At 39.4% G+C, this 15703-nt stretch overlaps 10 protein-coding genes across 10 annotated transcripts; 3 read left to right on the top strand and 7 right to left on the bottom strand.

Annotated features, from left to right (window-relative positions):
- Nucleotides 1–48: 48 nt before the first annotated feature.
- On the bottom strand, nt 49–510 carry MF(ALPHA)1 (Mf(Alpha)1p; the record flags this gene model as incomplete). The annotated part of the gene is made up of 1 exon (XM_041552612.1): nt 49–510. The coding sequence occupies one exon, from the start codon at nt 508–510 to the stop codon at nt 49–51; it is 462 nt and encodes a 153-aa protein (XP_041408546.1).
- Nucleotides 511–2104: 1594 nt separating this feature from the next.
- POS5 (NADH kinase) lies at nt 2105–3415 on the bottom strand (the record flags this gene model as incomplete). Its single annotated transcript, XM_041552611.1, has 1 exon — nt 2105–3415. One exon carries the CDS (start codon nt 3413–3415, stop codon nt 2105–2107), a length of 1311 nt encoding a protein of 436 aa, XP_041408545.1.
- A 361-nt stretch (nt 3416–3776) lies between these two features.
- GUP2 (putative O-acyltransferase) lies at nt 3777–5657 on the bottom strand (the record flags this gene model as incomplete). Its single annotated transcript, XM_041552610.1, has 1 exon — nt 3777–5657. One exon carries the CDS (start codon nt 5655–5657, stop codon nt 3777–3779), a length of 1881 nt encoding a protein of 626 aa, XP_041408544.1.
- Nucleotides 5658–6444: 787 nt separating this feature from the next.
- On the top strand, nt 6445–6621 carry COA2 (Coa2p; the record flags this gene model as incomplete). The annotated part of the gene is made up of 1 exon (XM_041552609.1): nt 6445–6621. One exon carries the CDS (start codon nt 6445–6447, stop codon nt 6619–6621), a length of 177 nt encoding a protein of 58 aa, XP_041408543.1.
- Nucleotides 6622–6754: 133 nt separating this feature from the next.
- Nucleotides 6755–7843, bottom strand: ENT3 (Ent3p; the record flags this gene model as incomplete). The annotated part of the gene is made up of 1 exon (XM_041552608.1): nt 6755–7843. One exon carries the CDS (start codon nt 7841–7843, stop codon nt 6755–6757), a length of 1089 nt encoding a protein of 362 aa, XP_041408542.1.
- A 229-nt stretch (nt 7844–8072) lies between these two features.
- CPR3 (peptidylprolyl isomerase CPR3) lies at nt 8073–8627 on the bottom strand (the record flags this gene model as incomplete). Its single annotated transcript, XM_041552607.1, has 1 exon — nt 8073–8627. One exon carries the CDS (start codon nt 8625–8627, stop codon nt 8073–8075), a length of 555 nt encoding a protein of 184 aa, XP_041408541.1.
- Nucleotides 8628–8920: 293 nt separating this feature from the next.
- CFF1 (Cff1p) lies at nt 8921–9565 on the bottom strand (the record flags this gene model as incomplete). Its single annotated transcript, XM_041552606.1, has 1 exon — nt 8921–9565. The coding sequence occupies one exon, from the start codon at nt 9563–9565 to the stop codon at nt 8921–8923; it is 645 nt and encodes a 214-aa protein (XP_041408540.1).
- Nucleotides 9566–10265: 700 nt separating this feature from the next.
- KABA2_11S01166 (uncharacterized protein) lies at nt 10266–10907 on the top strand (the record flags this gene model as incomplete). Its single annotated transcript, XM_041552605.1, has 1 exon — nt 10266–10907. One exon carries the CDS (start codon nt 10266–10268, stop codon nt 10905–10907), a length of 642 nt encoding a protein of 213 aa, XP_041408539.1.
- Nucleotides 10908–12668: 1761 nt separating this feature from the next.
- On the bottom strand, nt 12669–13592 carry SWC5 (Swc5p; the record flags this gene model as incomplete). The annotated part of the gene is made up of 1 exon (XM_041552604.1): nt 12669–13592. One exon carries the CDS (start codon nt 13590–13592, stop codon nt 12669–12671), a length of 924 nt encoding a protein of 307 aa, XP_041408538.1.
- Nucleotides 13593–14284: 692 nt separating this feature from the next.
- NSA1 (ribosome biosynthesis protein NSA1) lies at nt 14285–15655 on the top strand (the record flags this gene model as incomplete). Its single annotated transcript, XM_041552603.1, has 1 exon — nt 14285–15655. The coding sequence occupies one exon, from the start codon at nt 14285–14287 to the stop codon at nt 15653–15655; it is 1371 nt and encodes a 456-aa protein (XP_041408537.1).
- Between the last annotated feature and the right edge of the window lie 48 nt (nt 15656–15703).

The raw sequence follows: 15703 nt of genomic DNA, 5'->3' as shown, positions 1-15703 counted from the left end.
TAAAAAATCGAAAACAGTGGAAAGGGCAATTTAATTGCGGCTCTCAGTTTAGTATAATGGTTGACCCCAGTCCAATTCCAACCAATGCCAAGCAGAAGCGTCCGCATCGGCGTCCGCATTGGCATCTCTCTTATATAGAGGTTGACCCCAATCAAGTTCCAACCAATGCCAAGCACTGGCATCTGCTTCAGCATCAGCATTGGCATCTCTCTTGTACAAAGGTTGACCCCAGTCTAATTCCAACCAATGCCATGCACTGGCATCTGCTTCTCTCTTAGCTAACTTGTCTGAATCTTCAGATAAGGCAGCTTCCTTGGCAATGGTGGTGTTGATGAACAGCAAACCATTAGAAGTAGCATTACCAAAAGGAATAATACCGACATCTCTGTCGGAACCTAAGGACATGTATCCAATGATGGCTTCAGCTGGGATAGATGTAGTGTTAGTGTCTTCGGCTAAGACAGTGACGACTGATAAAGCTAATGTAGATAAAATAGTAGAAAATTGCATGTTAATGTAATTGTAATTGTTGTTTGTGGTTCTCTTGCCAATAAGAAGAGATTAATAAAGAAACCATGAGTTCAATTTGATTATTTGAAGTTGCTTAGTTGCTTCTTTTATATGTTTCTGGTCTGGCCATTTTATTAGAATGGAGTTTCTAGTATGGAGGTCAACATGGACAATACGTTTCAAAGTGAAAAATATTCTTATGGCTAAAAACCCCAATTTACATAAACCAATTAAAACTCCATCATCGATATATTATTCCTTATGTTGAAATTTACATCAATTCATCTTAAAACTTTCATTGATCGACTAAATAGGAAACTCTGACATAATTTGATGCGACCGATGCGACACTCCCCCTCCCTCAAAAAAAGAAACAAAGAACCAAACGAGCAGGGAATCGAAAGAACAGTGAAATATAATTCTTTGGCAAGATTTAGTGTCGTTACATTCAAGATTATGTATTGCTGATACAATAATATCGAATTTCCTAAATAGTAACAGTAATGTGACTTTGTGGAGGTAGGACCGCTGTAAAACGTAGCCAGATACCTCAATACAACCTAAACTGTGCATAAATAAGGGTGATAGGTAAGATAAAAAGGAAAACAGGCTAGCATTTGAAACGTATCCAACTTCATTAATATGTATACTTTACGTAAATGCAATTGTCAAAAAAAAAGATAAAAAAACACTTATAGACGGAATTGGTCAAATTAACCACTATTCATTACAAAATACGTGGTACTTCTATTAATTTACCTGATTGAGTTATACATCATACTCTATGATATCCTTCAATTAGTTATCACAGCTCAATAATCTGATATTTTCCTATTCAATTAAAAAAATTCCGCAAAACAAGCTAACTCACACACTCCAAATGCAAATCCCAAATCGAATAAAAGATAAACAAAATCTAACATCACATAGATACTTCTTTGATGGCAAATATATACTATTCCTTCACGAATTTATTGTCGAAGTGTCCCATCGTTGGTCTAACCCTAATGTCAATAACAAAAAAACTTTTCAGCTCATCACCTCTAACACCCACACATCGCACATATTTCACCCAACTGAAAATTTTTTTCTTTTCTTTCCCAACGAAATAATCTGGACAACGTATAAAAAGGCAGCTCAATTGAACCAAATCTTTCAACTAAAGTGTAGTTTTACTGTTAGTTTTTCCTCTTTTGTTTATTTCTTAAGAAGGGTAACGCAAATTCACAGCCAATCGCAGTACATACAGTATCCCATTGAGGTTGAACCCCTTCGGGGCGTTCTTGACCCATGACATATGTGGATGTGTATTGCAACATTTCATGTTTTTTTAAAGCTTGGACTGAAGACTAAACGTCACATCTATTGATCTTGGGTGCAACGGTCCATCTGTCGTCTGCCCTTGTGGCAGATCTAAAGGATTGCCTTCGCGCACCTGTATGGGGACGGTTGCAAGGATCAATAGAACATCCCTTTTTATTTTATTTTATATTGTCAATTCTTATTATCATACATTATGTAAATACTATCTTGAAGGAATATGAATATTTATATATAAATATATACATAAATATGGGTATGAGAAAGGTATTATTTAATTATCCTTTTGGCGACGAGTAAACCTGAAACTTGAATTAAAACCAAGTAATTCATTGATCCCTTTAGTCCAATCATTTTCTGATTTCGCAACACAGTATATACCCGATTGATCCTTCTTCTGTTTCGTATCCTTTATATTTTGGAAAGTTTGAGTATCTTTGCCTTCTTCGTTTGTCTTTGTACCTCTCTTCATACTAGGTAATTTTGTACCATCCATATATATCGTACCGACTTCGTTCACAACATGAATTTCATCACCAACATGTAAATCCTCCTGGGGGATACCATCTACAGACAAATTCACTACATTGTTTGTCACACGTTGATTAATCTTAGAACTCACTTTAATCACTATATGTGATGAATGCGGTAGGATCAATGGTCTAAATGATAATGATCTGGGACAGATTGGTGTCAATAAGATCGACGGAACCAATGGAGAAACAATAGAACCACCAGCAGACAACGAATATGCAGTTGAACCAGTAGGGGTCGCCAACGCAACACCATCGGCAATAGTTCTTGTCAGATAATTCCCATCGATGAAAATATCTAGATTGGCAAGATGTGGAGAATTACCTCTATGTAAGAAAATATCATTCATTGCATGTAATATTTTCGGATTTTCTTCATCGCCTTTCCTAATCACACAACATTCTAATCTTGTTCTATGTAAACATTTCGCTCTTGAGGATGTAACCCTTTCAAACACTTCTTTATATTCTTTAAAATCAAACGGCAATAAAAAACCTAGCGTACCCAAGGAAAACGCTAACACAGGTGGTACTTGTTCATTTCCAAACATCGAAACACCATGCAAAATAGTACCATCACCACCTAATGTGACTAACAAGTCCGTCTTATTCACGATATTTCCTGGAGTTCCTGTATATAAGACGTGAGGTCTATTTGGATCATTATTCATCGGAGACCTAAAATCCTGGGATATTTCTTCTGCGACATCTGGTTGCACAATAATATTGATCGAGGGATATTTGTCATGTAGATAAGTGATGAATTCCACCATTGCTTCTCTAGTAGAAGGAGTCCAGGGTTTCTTTGTAATTAATACATTCTGCACCGGAGTATGCCATATTAGAGATTGTAACTTTGAGTTTGGAGATGTAACAAACTCCGCATTATTCCCTGCCCTTAGATTCGTCACTGGCTTCAAACGTACATATGGAGAATTATTCAATTTCTTGAGATGTGGATATTCAATGTTATGATAAGCTCGTTGAAATTGACGACGGATATTATACTTGAGCGATAGACCGAACCATCTGCTAGAAAAGAATTTCTGCATAGTTCCTACTTTTTATTCCTAGTCCTATACCCCGTAAGTAACCTTCGACAAATTGGAAATCGATGTTCTTTAATTCTGTTTCTCTCTCTTTATAAGCAATTGGTAGTCGAAACAGACTGAAAGAGCCATCAGGAAAATGGTGAACTTTCCGGTTTTTTCACCCAACCAAAAAATATATATATGAGAAGTATGAAATTATGAAAAATTCTTGAGTCATCGCCAATCATCGTCATGCCGAAAGAGAGAAGTTGCGATTCACTTATGCAATGAAGTACAATATAAATACTATTGATTATATATATATATATGTGTGTGTATGTGTGTATGATGTTGGTGTAGAGAGAGAGAGGAAGTAGATGCTTCAACATTTGAGATTGATCCCGTGTCTTCTTTCGTCTTCTCTTATTTCAAACATGATCTGAACAGCAACGAATAAACATAGAGTAGATGTAACAAAAAACTTGAACCCTGCAAAAGTCATGAACGTGTCATGCAACAACATCTTGGTACCGTCTGACCCTAGACAGAATCCAAACAGGTTAGCTATCATCATCATATATATGTTGACTATCCCACCAAGGGCGCAAACGTGTCTATACCACCATCTATTACGATACATTTGGAAATAATGAGATAAGAAAATCTCAGGTAATAAAAACACAACAATTAACCAACCCCATAACAATAAACGTAATTCAATATCGTGCCATACAGCCACAAACGAGAATACTGCAAGAGAAGTTAGGATTCTATTTGTTGAGCCACCTAATGGAATATAAATGTAACGAACCACCCATTTATTGAAGGAGCGATGCCATCCTCTCCAGAATGCCAATGCACTATAGTTGTTATCTACTAATCTAATCATATTTTCAGGTGTATCAATCCCGTCTAGCATTGCCCATAATCTGAAAAATCTCCATGGAATTAACAATTTCAACCAAATAATATTCAAATTGAACAACCCAATCATTGAGATTTGGAAAGGTGTATCATTTTCCCAAGCTTTAGCCTTTGACACGGCGACCACGTAAGTGAAATGTAGGATAAATTCCATTGCTAGGATAGTAAACGCCAGGACTGATGAATAAATAGTGATTCTCTCCAGAGTGATGGAGGGCAATTTATGTTGCGCTTGATAAATATAGTCATTGAACGTAATTATGGGGCCTGCAATAATCAAGGGAGTGTATGTGACGTACGCGATAAAATTCATAAAACTATATTCTTGAATATGATGTGGAGCAATCAATCTGGCCCTTTCATTCAAGACCTCTGCTTTACCTGATTCATCGATTGTTTGTAATTTTGATACAGAGCCCGATTTTTTAATAGAGGGTCTATTAATTTGAATGTCATTATCATCTCTTTCATTGTTTTCGTCGGAGTTATTACTATGTATTCTTGAATATTCTTCATAATCTTCTGAAGATTCCTCATGAGTGTTTCTAAATTGCAATTGATTATTTAGTCTTTCGAGATAATCCAAATTGTAGCTAATAATTCTTAGTAGGCTGAAATTGAAAAACACGTCCCATCTTGGAATGATCCCTTTAAATGCTGAGTCTAATGGAGCCAATAGTGAACAATACGATTCGAATGGCACAGATCTATATTTGTCGTTCAAAAACAACGATCCAATACCATATATCCAAGTTGCAGCAGTAGCCCATCGTCTATGTCTCTTGAGGATATGAACCAAAGAAAACATGACAATCATATGCGTCAGTATTCTTAAGGAGTTCACCCCATGAGCAGCAAACAAGAAAATCAAACCGAATATAAAATCAAATCTCAGAACGGCCATCTTTGTCACGTATAACACTACCCGTTTAATCACCAAATGTGCAGTCATCAATTGAATCAACAGGAACAAATTATCCCTAAAGAATCTATACTGGGAATCACTATTATCGACTTTTCTACCAAACAACCAACCGGGTGATAACAAATGTTCAAATTTATAGTAGTTCGTCACGTTAGTCTCGTTACTCGCATCCATTGCAGTCTTGAACATCCACGGCACGACGATGATAAACGCAACATAATAGAACTTAAACTCAGTCGTATGCCATAATGGACGAGGGATCTTGTTGATATCCTTCACATCTGAGTCATTGTCCAAAGCAGCGGCCTTCTGCCGTCTAATGTAGTCCGTGTCCGGCTTGACACGCGAGTCGATGGCCTCCACCGAGAAGCAGTACTTCAAATACTTCAGCGCGCACTGTAACTGATCAGACATGGTCCTGGTTGCTTCTTATAAGTTGCTCTTAGTTGCTGTTAGTTTGGTCTTGTGCTGTCTGTTTTTATCACTCAAAGTGAGCTGTCGGTCCGCGCCACGTTTAAATTTAGACTGAGAGCTGTTTAGCTGTGGTGCGTGGGTGCACCAGACGTCAGTATATGCAATATTGTATGCTTGTACTTGTGTAGATGTGTTTGGACAGCACAGTCCCCAGAGTGTTGAAGACGTTGGTGTCTGTAACCACTGCTGGTCGGCAGTGGTGTATATGGTCTATAAAATACCAGCGAGATGCCTGCTGTTCTGCTTTCTGAAATGCGCCAGGCAGCTATAGCAAACACTGAGCAGATACACCACTGCCGACCACCCTGAGATATCATCACATGCGTTGGTTGGAGCTGGGGGTCCTACCAACGCAATCCCAACCAGCAGAACCACCTTCTCTCGAGGCATCACGTCACGTGATGCACATGTGGCACGTGACACATCACCCTCGACGAACCGGCCCATCCCTCCATCCAGCCCTCCATCATCAGCAGCCATACACTTAAACAACATCAACACTTCCCTTAACGAGCCCACCAGCCCATCGACATCCACCACCCAACGCATCAAGAGAGCCCTCCCTCCCTGCAGGGAACCCCTCGAAGTCTCCGGAATCGCCGAGATTTCCAAGCCAAAAAATCGATATTTAAAGAGAAACAACAGCAACAGCAAGGGAACTACAACAAGAGCAGCAACAACAACAGGTCGAGCAATACCACATCACCACGACCTACCAAACATGCACATGAAGGCTGTGACAAGAAACAGAGTGATCAACAACCTGTACCTCTCGACGTTCCTGATAGCGTTCGGGTCTGTCGCCCTGGCATCCGTGTTGCCATGTCCCGCACACACTGTGAGTTCAGACACATCAGAAGAGATGACAGATAAGAATAAGAAGCAGCAAGAGAACAAGAAATAGGACAGCAACATCAGAAAAGGCAGGCTCCTTTTACTACTCTCCCGACGTTTTATAATATGTAGATATTCCCATAAGTAAATAGATAATAAAAATATAATAATTTAATTTAATTTAATTCGTTCATATATATAGACTAGATCAAGTCTAGGAGATCTTCGTTATTTGTTGCGGGAGCTGGAGCTGGAGCTGTCGTTGGCGCAGATGTCATCTCTCCAAACAGATCCTCCTCGTCGTCGTCATCATTTGTAGCAGAAGGAGTGGCTGGCATTGGTTTCTCGGTCTTTGCATTGTTGAACAACGAACTAAACGGATCGGATTTCTTGGATTCGTTGGCTGTAGTGATGGCAGGAATGACGACTTCTGTGGCATGGCTGCTTGTGTTATTATTGTCGCTGCTGCTAGTGAAATCGAGCAACGACGACGTTAATGCAGGTGGCCTTGCAGTGTTGGCAACCGGTGTAGCAGATTGGAATTCTGAAAATTCGTCGTCTTCGTCTTCGTCGTCGTCTTCAGCTGGTGCTGGTGCCGATACCGTCGATGGCTGGTCTCCAAAGGAAAACAGTTCCTGCGAAGTGGTAGACCTTCCACGATATGGTACATCATCATCATCGTCACTATGATGACCGAAATCCGCACTCACACTTATCCCAGTACCATGCGACTTATTGAACCCTGCCGAGGGGTTCATGCTCGTGTCGACAGACCCACCAGCAACTCCTTTGTACTTCTTTGTGGTCTCACGAGCTTTCTTCCTTTCTGACCTGACCCTTGAATCATCCTGTAACAGTTGAACAATCTCCTGAGTCCGATTCCTCACATTGATCCCTTGGTCCCTGCCTTCAGAGTCCACATAATGGAACGTCTCCAACAACTCCAGCAACCTGATACTACTACGAACATCATCAATAAACCGTTCAGACCCATGACGGATCAAGTAATCCAGCAGTTGCAACGCCTTGTAGATCTGTCTCCACTCACTGCCAGCCTTCTCCGTGAACCGTCTGAACACCATCCCCAGAATCTCTTCTCGTTCCCTGATGTTGTACGTCCCTTGTGCAATCTGCTCCATTAAAGTCGATGACGCACCCCAGGGCTCGTTGTTAGTGGCTTCACGCACTTTACCTTCCATGTCCGTATAGTTATACATGACATTTTGAGCTTTACGGAAGTACTTTTTGGCGTCGTACAACGACATGTTAGCTAGTGTATCCTCCAGACTCATCTTCCACCGTTATTGCACGTCTCTTACCGGTCTTGATAACTGCTGGTTCGTTACACATCGTGGGTGTTCCCACCTTTAAAAAGGTCAGAATTTCCAATTCTTTCCAATATTTTTTTCATTTCGATTTTTATTTTTTGGCCCTGCAAGAATTAGAGCCACTTTTACATACAATACATACAAAACGATATTTACAGATAGATCAGATTAGATTTTGCTTGAATTTGCTTGACTAGTTGACGATCTCGCCAGAGTCCTCGACGACGATCTCCGCCTTTGGCTTACCGGATTGAGTGCCGTAGGATTCCATCGTCTTCACGATGTCCATCCCTTTGGTCACCTCACCAAAGACAACATGCTTCCCGTCCAACCAAGGACATGGAACAGTGGTGATGAAAAATTGGGAACCATTGGTGTTTGGGCCAGAGTTGGCCATCGACAACAAACCGGCCTTTTCGTGTGTCTTGACGAAATTCTCATCGGCAAACTTGGACCCATAGATGGATTTACCACCAAATCCGTTGGTCAGATCGGTGTCACCACCTTGAATCATAAAGTTTGGAATGATACGATGGAATGGAACACCTTTGTAACCGAACCCCTTTTCACCAGTACATAGAGCACGGAAGTTTTCAGCGGTCTTTGGAACAACTTCATCGTAAAGTTCGAACTCAATTCTTCCAAGCTTCTTACCATTGACGGCAGGTTCAAAGAATACCTTCTTACCAAATTTGGCAGTAGATGTAGAGAATAGACGGGATTGCTTCAATAGAGTGGATTTGAACATGGCTAATGTGCTAGATGTCGGAATGTGGTTTGTGTTGCTCCCCTTTCGTTTGCCAAACAATGTTGTGGGTGAAACCGATCCTTCCCTTTCTTATACATCGCCCCAAAGGCTTTTTGAGGTGAGCGAAATAATTTCAGAACGTCGTACCTCGTGCTGCGTGATATGCATACCGATGAACACAGGATCGACTGAGATTTATATTTATGTTTATATATATTCAGGTGTCTATATGTAGTTATACTCGTGCCTATATATATAGTAGTTGGCAACGGGTCCCCTCTGGGGATTCAACTCTACAGCAAGAACTTTAACTTTTCAGCCTGGGAATTGCCCACCAAATCAACCAAGGTCTGGAAATTTGGCATGAACATATGATCGTCGAAATCAAACCCTGGAACAACGACCTCACTGATCAACAATCCGTTGTGGAACTCGTCGTTCAACGCCACAAAACTGGCTTTGTAGACTCCTCCGGGGACGACCCATTGGGAGACTTCACCATTGGCGTAGTCAAACCCGACACGGAAGGACTTGATTTTGCCGTCTGGGTAGATCAGAACATACTGACCTTTCCCCCGTTGTAAGATGTGGATGATCCGATTCTTGTTCTTATGTAGTTTGCCTATTGGGGATTTCAATGTCAATAAGTAATAGATCAGTGTAGAATAGTTCCTAGAGACAGTGTTCTCTTCTTGCGTTCCAGCACTAGAGTCACATTTGACCGCCATGGACTGTTCTCCAACAGTCATAGTGAATGGAGACCTGTCAGTCTCCTTGAAGTATCCACCTTCTCTATGCTCGATCATTTGCCAGTCCTCGATCAGTTTGCGGTGCACTTCATGCTGCACACTGGTTTTACGAAGACTGTCGAATGGACTTGGTGCGATAGCTGCATCTGGAGCGTCCTCGACAGAAGCGGATCCGAATGACATAGACATGTTTGATGCTTCTTTCTTCCTTTTGTTTGTAGTGTCTTGAGTGATGAGTTAAGCTAATTTTTCAATACTGAAAAAAAAAGCAAGCCAGCAAAAAGTTTTCAAATTCCACTTTGATTACATTAAGAAGTATGTAGACATAAGATAATTACAGGTGAGATATAGTGTATTACTGGTATTGCGGTTGCAGTTTGTAATGTGCAGTCTCCGCAAGACGTTACAATGTGTCTTGTTGCTGTGGGGGGGGGAGAGGGTCCTTCGCCGTGTTCACATATAGTAGACCCTAGTCCAAGATGAAATCTACGAGCTGTGAAGCTTGGTAGCAACACTTGACAACCTGCAAAATCAATGAGCCTTAAGTATTCAACTGCTGTCTGTGTCACTTGCCATTGTCTGTTGGTCACAGTGACTCATCATATAAAAGGTAGAATTTTGGCTGTGCACCGCGCAGCGAACTCGATTTTGGGTGTGTCGCCAGCTTTGGCAGGAAAAGTTGCTATTAGTCATGGATACGATACACAACTATATAAGGACAACAGGTCTGGCAGTTGTGTTTCGATTCTTCAGGTATGCATTTATTACTGGCACTTCTACTTCCAGTGTACACACTCCCCCATCAGGAACAATGAAGTGAATATAGTTAATAAATAGAAAGTTTTTAGAATAGTTATCACCCACGCCACAATGAGTTCCCATTACTACCATGAATTACAACACAGCTACAACCACCAAACACCAATTCGGTCGCAAGCTGACCCGATGCCTTGTGGAGTCGCTGGTCAGACCCTTGAGAGAGCTCATCGATATCTTGCTGGAGTCGCTGATTTACACGAACCGTCATCGTCATCGAACCTTGGTCAATGTTTTACTTAATATCAGGGAGAACATCAAATCTTCGAATGTGGATGCCAGGAGATTGACAGACACGTACGAGCTGATCGTTATGTTCCTTGAAGAGATCGATCAGTTGAATAGTAGGACGTTGCAATCCCTGGAATTGATCATCAAACAATGCTTCCATTTTTTCAAATCTTTTTTCGAATCGTTTCAGTTGTTTCATACTTTGGATGAACATATTCATAACAATAAAAATCTTAACGATAAGAGATTTGTCCTTTCAATGAAGGAATTTGTGACATTCAATAAACAATGGTACATCGAATTAATGATTCATTCATCAGGTTATAAAGAATTCTTATCAACAAAGAATCAGATTTTACCAAATAGTAACAATCATCCCGATATTATCATCGAGAGTGATTTGTTCAAAAGTTTTCTCTCAAAGAGGAAACAACGACTTCTGACAGAATCGTTAGTAAATAGATATAGATCATGTATAATATAATAATAATACTTCCTTTTAAACTCTCTAAAATTGTTGAATGACCTCATTGCAACAAAAAATCTTAGAGGGAGGTGCGAAGATTAAAAAGGCCGATCAAGCAATCAGATCAACATCATTAAACGGGAAGAATAGCATAAACTTTCAAAGCAAAATAAATCACAATAAAAATATCATGTTACTCAACACATCCAACGACTAATGACATGCGTGTAAAAAGCGGGACCGCGATCAACCTAACATATAGTTCAACGACATATCAATGACTGTCAAACAACAATCCTTCACGAGGTCCTCATGGTTCAAAGTATTGAAGTCTATAAAAACCAAAAAGTCTATAGTGACGCTTCCATACAGGAAACTTTTTACATCCCCATCAATAAAGGTCTAAAATCATTATTCATCAGCCAAAAAAAAATTTAATAATCAAATGACATTAATATTATCCAAATATTCTCAAACAGCTGTATTACAAAATAAATCACAAAAGAAAAATCGATAAATTCCAAACAAAAACAAACAAAAAAATCTTCCTTAAAGAAGGATGAAATCCATCTCAGCGCCACAGATTTAATAAGGGGGATAAGCAAGCTTACCCTATTACATCCTTTACAAATATTTATATTTGTAAAGACAAACCTTGTTAAGGACGCCTCAATATAGTATTCATCCTTCTCCAAAAAAAACTCCTTTACTGCTCATTCTATCTGTAACTCAACTTAAAAATCATAACCTACTTCGGCAAATACTTCCTCAAATATTAGATTCAATCAAAATATTCAACAAATAAAAAAGATTTAAAACAAATTCACAACAAAAATAAACGTACAAAAACGCCGAACTCAATGATCGCAAAATTAGATTAAGCATAAACCGTCATACCCACAAAACCACAAGGTCCCCAGATCGAAGTTCGAAACAATCACTCCTTAGAAAGAAACACAAGGTCTCTAAATAAGGACAATATACGAATTCCCAAAGTTTCTCCACACCCTGTTCTCCAGTGCAGGACACTTAAACTCTCCGGTAAAGGAGAGCATAAGGCTGCAACAACAGAACAAAAAAGTTTGTTTTCAAAAAATGTGTTTGTAACAAAAAAAAGGTAATGAGCCTCATAGAGGTCATTTCAGTTGTTACACTGAAAAGAACAGATACTACACTTGATCTAAGCCAAAAGGCAAAGAGATTTGGGGTCTTTAAACAAAAATCAAAAAAAAAACGAATCTATTAGAAAACAAAGAGAGTGGCAAAAATGAAAAAATTAAAATCGCAATCCTTTCGCTCCTTTTATACTTTTTCGATGGGCGGCGGAGCTGAAGAAAATTTTTTCCTTGCGCAGTTAGGGTTTAAAATTTTACCGAATTCCGGGATTTCAGGGCGTTTCTATAGAGCCCTATATTTGGATGTTGCCCATCTTCTAATATATTTTCCCGCAAATGAGGAATGCTCATCCAAAGCTAAATGAACCCTCGGGGTACCATGCTGAAACGACAACACTCTTTACTGAGAAAATATGAAAATAAGTAAGGAAATAAAGTATACTATGGCTAATATCTAGTTAAGCTCTGACCATTGCCATTACATTTTTGTATTGGGTGTCTACGCTCGCGCCCCTCAAAAAGGTGTAAAATACGGAAACAGCCCTAAATAAGAACAAATGTCCCCAAATCAGGGATTTGACAAAAGTGTAAACCCTAATACTTAAAATCGTATCACTATTAACGAATATGTAAGACTGTATAGATATATGGAAACCCATGACTATTACTTCTGCTGGGTTTGAAGTTGCATGGCCAACTGAGTCTTTCTGAACTCCTTGTATTTCTTGTCTTTGTGTGTTTCGACACGGTCGAGAAAGTCCTGTTTAGCCAGGTAACCGTCTCTGTTATGTATTGCAAGATCGTCGGTGATCCCTTCTTTGTCGACATAGTTGACCCAGTCCAGCTTCGATTTCTCTAATGTTGTTAGTTTTGGTTTGATGGAACCTGAGATTATTTTCTCTAGTATCGGCTCCCTCTTGAGTGGTCTTCTTAGTTTCGACCTCTGTTCCTGTGTTATGGTATCTATCTTGCTATTGTTCACTGATGGTTCCTTGGGTTGAGATTCCGGAGTTTTAAACTTACCGTTCTTTAAGTACTCCTGACCTTCTGCACTAAACTTGGGAACCGTTTTCTTTTCATGAATTACCTCTCCGGCAAATGTATAAGTCCTCTCTATCGTTATATGTTCCTCATTTGTTGTGCTATCTGCCGTGGTATTGCCAACATCTTCCACAACGGCCGATATTATAGATGCATTACTACCTTGGTGCTTCGACAGACGTTTCTTACTCTGCAGTTGCATTTCATCCCATATACTTTTAGCAGTTTCAGAAATAGGCGTGTTTTGTATATTTTCATATTTACGTCTCTTGTTAACCTCTTCTTCTTCATGACGTGCTCTCCTCGTCTTAACTAGCCCTCCATATTCACTCTCTATACGTGAATAATCCACAGGTTTTGCAGCTACTTTAGCGTTGTTGCTGTTAATGTCAGTTGACTCGGTTTCAGCCTCAGAATCCGTCTCGATATCATTATCTTTATCTATTCTGGTTGGGTCGAAATCCTCATCTTCCTCTTCGTTGTAATCCTCTTCCGAGGATACGCTTTCTTCCTTCTTCTGCTTCTCCTTGGTCTCTAATTCTGCCATGTTCTGTCGATCGTATACTTTCTTCTTCTACTCTCTCTCTCTCTTTCACCAGTGTTATTGTTCTCTGTCGTTAAATTTGTTGTTTTAACGTTCGTCGCTTTTTATTCGTCAACAAAATGTCGATAGTAAATAAAGGCCCAAATTCGACGTTATAGCCAGAGAAGATGCAGATAAAAAGGGTGATTACATATCCCTATAGACTAATACTGTAAGGTAGGGTACAATGAGTTATGCCGCCTGTGGTATTCAAGATATGGTAAGGTTGTTGTTACTGGAGAAAATTTCTCCGTTGGTCACCGGGCACAACAATAGTCGCAAACTTTATATAATTATACATACGCTTCCTTTATGACCATGGTATCTTCCATGATCACACTCACCCTTGTAATAAACAAACACCAAACTGCTAAACACCATTACTCTCTCTCTCTCTGTCTGTGTCTGTCTCTCTTTCTCTTGAAAACTCATCGCCTGCAATAAATTTTTCAGCTCAGCGAAAATTTTCACTTTTGGCTCATCGCAGAAATTTCAATTCTTACGATGTGCACATCGATACAAGTGGAAGGATGGTTAAAGACACCTGTGAGAAGGGTTCAGGACATTGTATAGAGTCTACATTTTGATAGTAGATCTGTTGTATTAAGCCAAAAGTAAATACGTTTTGTCGCCCCCTTTGCTTTCAACTCTAAGAAATGAGATTACTGGTGAGTTGCACACATAATGGTTCCCTGAAGGAAATAGTCTGTAACCAAGATACAGACACATCAGTACAGACCGCCAGACAGCCTTTTTCCGTAAAGGCTCATATGGTAGAGGATGCAAATGCTAAGATTAGTCAGTTATTGAGTGTTGGAGGTTCTCTGGTGGTAGCCAGAGACAATGGTTCTGTGGAATTGTATGATTGCACAAGGGTGCCTCACACTGTGGATTCCGACGATGTCACAACCGATAACATTACTGCCACTACTGATAAAGAAGAAGCACCTGTTGTATTGAAACCAATGTTCGATATTACAGAGTTTGAATTGTTATCTACCGTGTCTGATTTACTAAATGATACCAGATTGGAGAATGCTTCAAAGAAGTCGTCGATGAGAACTAAGATATATGATACATTTGTGAGTATGCACCAATTACCAAATAATAAAAATGTATTGTTATTGGCTTCGAAATCAGGGTTGGTCCATATTATTTCCATCAAGAAGAATACTTTGAAATTAATCAAAACTCATGAGATCATTGCGCCATTGGATTTTGCTCAAATATATGATAATACAAACTCTAAATCTGTAGTGTTTGCATATGGTGGTGAAGAGAATCTTGTGAAGTTAGTCAAATTAAGCGCTAATTTTAAGGAGTTAACAAAAATATGGGAGGCTAAAAATGTAGCTAATGATAGATTAGATATGAGAATCCCTGTTTGGCCTACCGCATTGAAATTTCTAAACCCTCAGGATTCTAATAAAATCGAGTCTGATAAATTGAATTATCAATTTGTAGTAGTGACACATTGGTCTCATCTCGCAGTATATCAAACACAACATGGTCGCAAACCGTTAGAATACATTGATCTTCTACTGAAACGTGATCCACTAGCATGTCTAGAGATGGTAGGCAATGAGAAACTAATGACTGCTGCTGGTAATTTAAAGAGTTCCGATGTTAATGATTTCAGTTTTGTTACTACTGATTTGAAAAAGAATGTTATGAGATTCAATAATAAAGGTAGATTGATTACTAAATTTGGTAAGGACGACATTGTTGGTTCTGCATTTTTCGTAAAAACCGTAAAGGGTAAATATTTATTACAAGGTGGTCTAGATAGATATGTTCGTGTATTTGATCTGGAGTCTGCAAGAAGAATAGCTAAAGTATACGTTACTGGTAAATGTAATAATGTACTGATGTTGGATGACGATGAAGTAGAGATCCCACAACCTCCAGGTAAGGGCAAACGTGCCCAAAAGAAAAGACATCAACCAGAAAATGAAACTGAACAAGATGTAGAAGAACTTTGGGGCCATCTTGAGGAGAACGGCAGCAGGAAAAAGACTAAGAAATAGGGATAGATATGTCCTCCATATCCACTATAGCTTATCTATATACCTAAA

Source organism: Maudiozyma barnettii (assembly GCF_903064755.1).
Source record: "Maudiozyma barnettii strain CLIB 1767 genome assembly, contig: KABA2_11, whole genome shotgun sequence".
In the NCBI taxonomy this organism is placed as follows: domain Eukaryota; kingdom Fungi; phylum Ascomycota; class Saccharomycetes; order Saccharomycetales; family Saccharomycetaceae; genus Maudiozyma; species Maudiozyma barnettii.
This window is presented reverse-complemented; position numbering and strand designations above follow the sequence as displayed.